Source organism: Vigna angularis, chromosome 1, assembly GCF_016808095.1.
Source record: "Vigna angularis cultivar LongXiaoDou No.4 chromosome 1, ASM1680809v1, whole genome shotgun sequence".
Classification (NCBI taxonomy): domain Eukaryota; kingdom Viridiplantae; phylum Streptophyta; class Magnoliopsida; order Fabales; family Fabaceae; genus Vigna; species Vigna angularis.
Genome location: NC_068970.1, coordinates 23,873,949 through 23,879,057, shown reverse-complemented (window position 1 = coordinate 23,879,057; position 5,109 = coordinate 23,873,949). Strand labels below are relative to the sequence as shown.

Genomic DNA, 5,109 nt, shown 5'->3' with positions numbered 1-5,109 from the left:
AAAATTTGTGTGTAGAAAATAATAATTTCTCAAAAACATGAATATAAGTTCCACAAACAAGTTTATTTTAGTTAAAAGATATTAAAATGGTTAAAGAACTTGTTAGATTCACCCTTAGTGTGAAATTGATGCATGTTTGGAGGTGCACAAACAAAGGAGAGAATTTGGTCTGTACAAAACAGTAGAAAAGAATAATCGGGTAGGATTTAGCACTGCAAGTTTGGTATTTTCACCTTTTTGAAAACCAAATAGCAGCTATGATTCATAGTCGTGGAGAAGCTTATGCCATAAATGCACTAGATCTAATGCTTTCAAGGGAGGAAAAGAAGATACCAACCTTGAATCAAAATAGAGTTAAAACAACTATAATCTACTTCTTCACTCACTGCAGCAAAAACCATTTTTAGTCCTTCGTCTGTTCATGCTGTTTCTCCATGGCGAAAACCATGCCGAAGTTCAAGGGGAAACTGGTGATGGGTGCAAATGGGCGGACCAACCCTTTGGTGTGGCTGGTGGCGATTATCTGCACCGTGATAGCAGTGGCAGTGGTAGTTGTAGGCATTGCAGTGTTCATTGGGTACATGGTGATCCACCCCAGAGTGCCTGTGATAAGTGTGAACAATGCTCACCTTGACCTTCTTAGAAATGACTATGCTGGTTTGCTCCAAACCCAACTCACCATTGTTGTGACTGCAAAGAATGGGAATGCCAGGGCTCATGCAAGCTTCTCTGACATCACCTTCAACATCAGCTACCAAGGGCAGGACATAGCTGTGCTTGTTGCAGACCCTTTTGAGGTGCCAAAGAACAGCTCAAAGGACCTCAGCTACGTTGTTCAGTCATCATCCATACCCTTGAGTCCTGATCAGATGGAGCAAGTGGGTGATGCGTGGAAAAAGAATGAGATTGAGTTTGATTTCACAGGCGCTGCAAGAACACAGTGGAAGGTAGGACCTTTAGGCTCTGTTAAGTACTTGTGCCATCTAGATTGTGACCTCAAGTTCCGACCTTTGAATGGGACTTACATACCCTCCCGCTGCACCTCCAAATCTCATTGATTCTTAGTTACTGCTTTTTCATATTTCCTTCACTTTCTTAGCAATAAATCTAGATTTTTCAGCTAATGAAATTCTGAATGTTTTGAGTCTTGGTTTTTGCAGATGCTTAACTCAGTATGCATCTATATTGTTACTGTTTAGAAAACTTAGTTCACTGAATTAAATCAATCATCTGTGTATAGATATAGAACATGTTTATCAAATTTACTTTGTTTTTGTTGGTTCATCCCTCACAGAACGGGAAAGTAGAGATGATTTGCAGAATGGACAGATTTTGGATTTAATTATACCTTTGTTTAGGTTTATAAGTGCTGATTTCAAGCAAATATTATAGATGGAAATTGAAATCATCGTCAAGAAAGAGAATGGAAGAAACTAGAAAAAAAAAAGCCTAACATTCATCCAATATAAAAAGTTGTTGAATAGTTTAAGTATTTATTTTTTTCTTTTGGTCCCTTTTCTAAGGAAGCCTTTCCCTCGAGCCTTGTATGTTCTACACATTTGAGACTGTCTTAGTTGTTAAGTTTCTACGTATTGCTCCTCTCATGACACTTTTTAGTTTTTATATAAAATGCTACAATTTGTGTAACACACTGTCAAGTGTCAGGGTCACATCCCAAGAAAACCTTACCCAATACCAGTTTAAAGCTACCAGAATATTCAATTACTAGTGCATAATGACCAAAAAAGTAATAAAAAGAGCAATAAATCTTTTTATTAGAGGTTCATGCGCATTATTGAATAAAATAACGTGTCATTTTTAGGATTTTTTTTAATAGTTGTCTTAAGTTAGTTTAATGTAATTATTGACCTAAACAATTTCGCAATGTTATTTAAAAAGTAATTTATATTAACATTGTGTAGAAAATTTAATTTCTATTAGTTGAAAAATAATTTTATGGACCTCAATCAAAATGTTTGTGAAATTAGTTAAGAAGTGACCGTATCGATGGTGGTTGAGAAAACTCTTATTAATGTGACATCCCAAAATATATAACAATGTATATACGTAGAATGCATCGATTATAATAATAGAAAGCAGTTAAGAGTACACAATAGATAGGATTAAGGAGTACAGTTATCCAAGTCTGGCTGGGAAGTTTTAAAACTTAAGTACAAGTTCATAATTCTCCAAAATGCAGATTATGATAACATGAAGGCTAGAAGTCTTTCAAAATAAAGAACTGTTTAAAAATAAGAGCTAGTAGAAATCCTAAGCACTAGGGGCGGGGTCTTCCTCAACTTCCAAAGCTTGCTCCAAAGGTACATCATCACCTACTGCTCACATCCAAAGGATTGGATGATCATCGCAAGGGGGAAGCAAACACATGCAACACATACAAATGCAAGGGTGAGTTAGGTCTCAAACAATCATACAATTCATTTTCAATCAATCTAGCATTTACCAGAATATCCATACACATATAAACACCTTAGTCATCATAAACATAAGCATTTATTTCATAAAACTCATCAAGACAAGCATCCTAGCATGTTAAGACTCTAGACACGTCCGGACATAAAATGTATGTAGAGCTGGGGCGGGTTGTGCACTTGTGATGGCCTCTACTGCTTTGCAAAGCCATTGCCGAGGGGTTCCACTCGACCATACACAAGGCTAATCCGTTACCGCAGAATAGACCTCCAGTGATAGCGTCTACCCTAGGACCTCCCACTACTCCCACCACACGCATCAATCCTCTCTAAGTGAGAATGAAAGATCGTTGGAGTGTTAAGGATAACCCCCCATATGGAAGCCTCTTACATTCATTCAATACACTAACTGATCCCACCGAGAGATCTAAATTTCCGATTAAATCCGACCATCTTAAATGTCATGATATTCCTTTTGGATCGACAATGTACATCATAAACCACTTATAACCACACACTTTCAACCAATTTGGATCACATGAAAATGCATTCATAAATTGTAACTGAAATATTTAAATAACATAGCTTACTGGATGAGAGGAAATAAAACAGAAAACACCACCACTTAAATGGACGAACCCTGTTTGGACGGACGCCAAAAGCACTTGGACGAACCCTATTTGGACGAACGTCAAAAGCACTTGGACGAACCCTATTTGGACGAACGTCAAAAGCACTTGGACGAACCCTATTTGGACGAACGTCAAAAGCACTTGGACGAACCCTATTTGGACGAACGTCAAAAGCACTTGGACGAACCCTATTTGGACGAACGTCAAAAGCACTTGGACGAACCCTATTTGGACGAACACTGTGGGATCAAACACTAGGTCGAACGCCTCCAATATGAACGCTCGCTACTACTTAAGGACGTTCGCTACTACTTATGGACGCTCGCTACTAATTCAACCCCTGACCGAACGCTAATTAAACCTTCAACTGACCGAACGCTACTCAGCACATGGCATGACCGAGCGTTCAACTACGACATGGACGAACGCTCAGTTTGCACATTCTGCAGAATTTAATTCTGCAGAATTCTCAGAATTCTGCAGACTGTATCAGAATCTCCCTTGACCATTTCTAACCACTTTTCTCAACTTCTTAGACTCTTAATTCTCGTTTAGACTTAATTACACTTATCCAAATGATTCTAAACATTTCTACTACCATTTTTAAGTGATTAAAGTTCACTTTCAGCCCAAAACACTAACTTCAACAACTTAGGGACCCAAATTTGATTCTTACCACTTTGCACCTATCTTGACCAAATGAGTGACTCAAACAAGTCACAATACAGTGGGTGAAACTGTCCCCACAGTCCAAAAACATGACAAACCTCATTTGCTCAAAATCACTACCTCACTTCCTCTAAAATGACCAAAAAGTGACCCTAAGACACTTGATTTTCCTTCCTATCAACACCACAGCAAATTTTCCACACCAAAGCAGTTCCAACATACATAATTCATCACTCAAAATCATCCCAAACAATTCATATCCATCAATCACCAAATTCACATAACACTCACACTTCCATACATGCATTTCAAGTTAGCAAAAATCAAAGTTATGCTTCCAACAACATACCAATTTGAAAATCATCATGGATTCACGTCATACAACTAAATCGAAAAAGAAGAACTAGCTCCCCTTACCTCTAGTGTAGACAACCCAGCTCAAGTAGGAACCCTAGACCACTTGCTTGCACTTTCAAAATGTTAGAATCACCTATAAATCATCAATTGATGATAGAAAACGAATCTTAGCACCAAATAGAAGCTAGATTACGGAAGAAAACGAAATGGGTTGCATGCAACAAGTTCAATCACATGCTTACAACCCTAGGGCACATGAGAAAGGGGGTTTTCTTACCGGTTCAGATTAGAGAAAATGGATCGACTAAGAGCAATACCCGCTACTTTGTGATCGTTGGGGCAGCACCTAACCGAGAATTTAATGGTTCAGTGTGAAGAAGGGAAAGGGAGAAGACATAGGAGGAGGAGAGAGCTTGTAGGAAGAGGAATGGTTTCTCAGACAAGAGGAATGAGTTAAAAACCAATGTTTCCAAACTAATGAAATTTTATTTTAAAGTACTCAACCTCTCATCCTTTGCCACTTGTCATCCCCTTTTTGCTGACTCAAATCCAAGCCCTTATAATTAATGCTAATCTAGAAATAATTTTGATTTAAGTTTTAATCAATGTCGATTTAAGACAATTGTGATGGACATCAATTAATATAATGTATTGATGTTAAGTTGAAAAACATTGCATTTGACATTGTTCAGAATCATTGTTAATGTTGATAAGAAAATCGTCCTAATTAATATCCCTTGAGAAATAATAACACTAACCTGTATCTGCCAAAAAAGAAAATATTGTTATAATGATTGAAAAATAACTACGAAAACTTTCATGAAAAGTGTACATTTGATCAATACTGCTTTCATCTTGACCAAATAGATAACATCTTAATAGAAGTTGAGTTGATAATATCTTGAGTAAGACTAAAATTAATAGAAGATATGAAAAAAATATATATTAATTTCAAAGAAAACTGAAGAATTTCAAATTCTTAACTTTTAAACAAAATTAAAAATTTTCTAATTCTAAAT

The 5,109-nt window shown here is 36.9% G+C and overlaps 1 protein-coding gene and 1 long non-coding RNA gene across 2 annotated transcripts; one reads left to right on the top strand and one right to left on the bottom strand.

The window, feature by feature from the left end:
- Positions 1-213: 213 nt before the first annotated feature.
- LOC108328296 (NDR1/HIN1-like protein 12) lies at positions 214-1,168 on the top strand. The gene has a single exon (XM_017562146.2). The coding sequence runs from the start codon at positions 435-437 to the stop codon at positions 1,056-1,058; it is 624 nt and encodes a 207-aa protein (XP_017417635.1). The 5' UTR covers positions 214-434; the 3' UTR covers positions 1,059-1,168.
- An 873-nt stretch (positions 1,169-2,041) lies between these two features.
- LOC108342008 (uncharacterized) lies at positions 2,042-4,536 on the bottom strand. The gene is made up of 3 exons (XR_001833331.2): positions 4,368-4,536; positions 4,151-4,223; positions 2,042-2,336 (listed from the first exon to the last, which is right to left on the bottom strand). It is a non-coding gene; the product is annotated as an uncharacterized LOC108342008 (long non-coding RNA).
- Between the last annotated feature and the right edge of the window lie 573 nt (positions 4,537-5,109).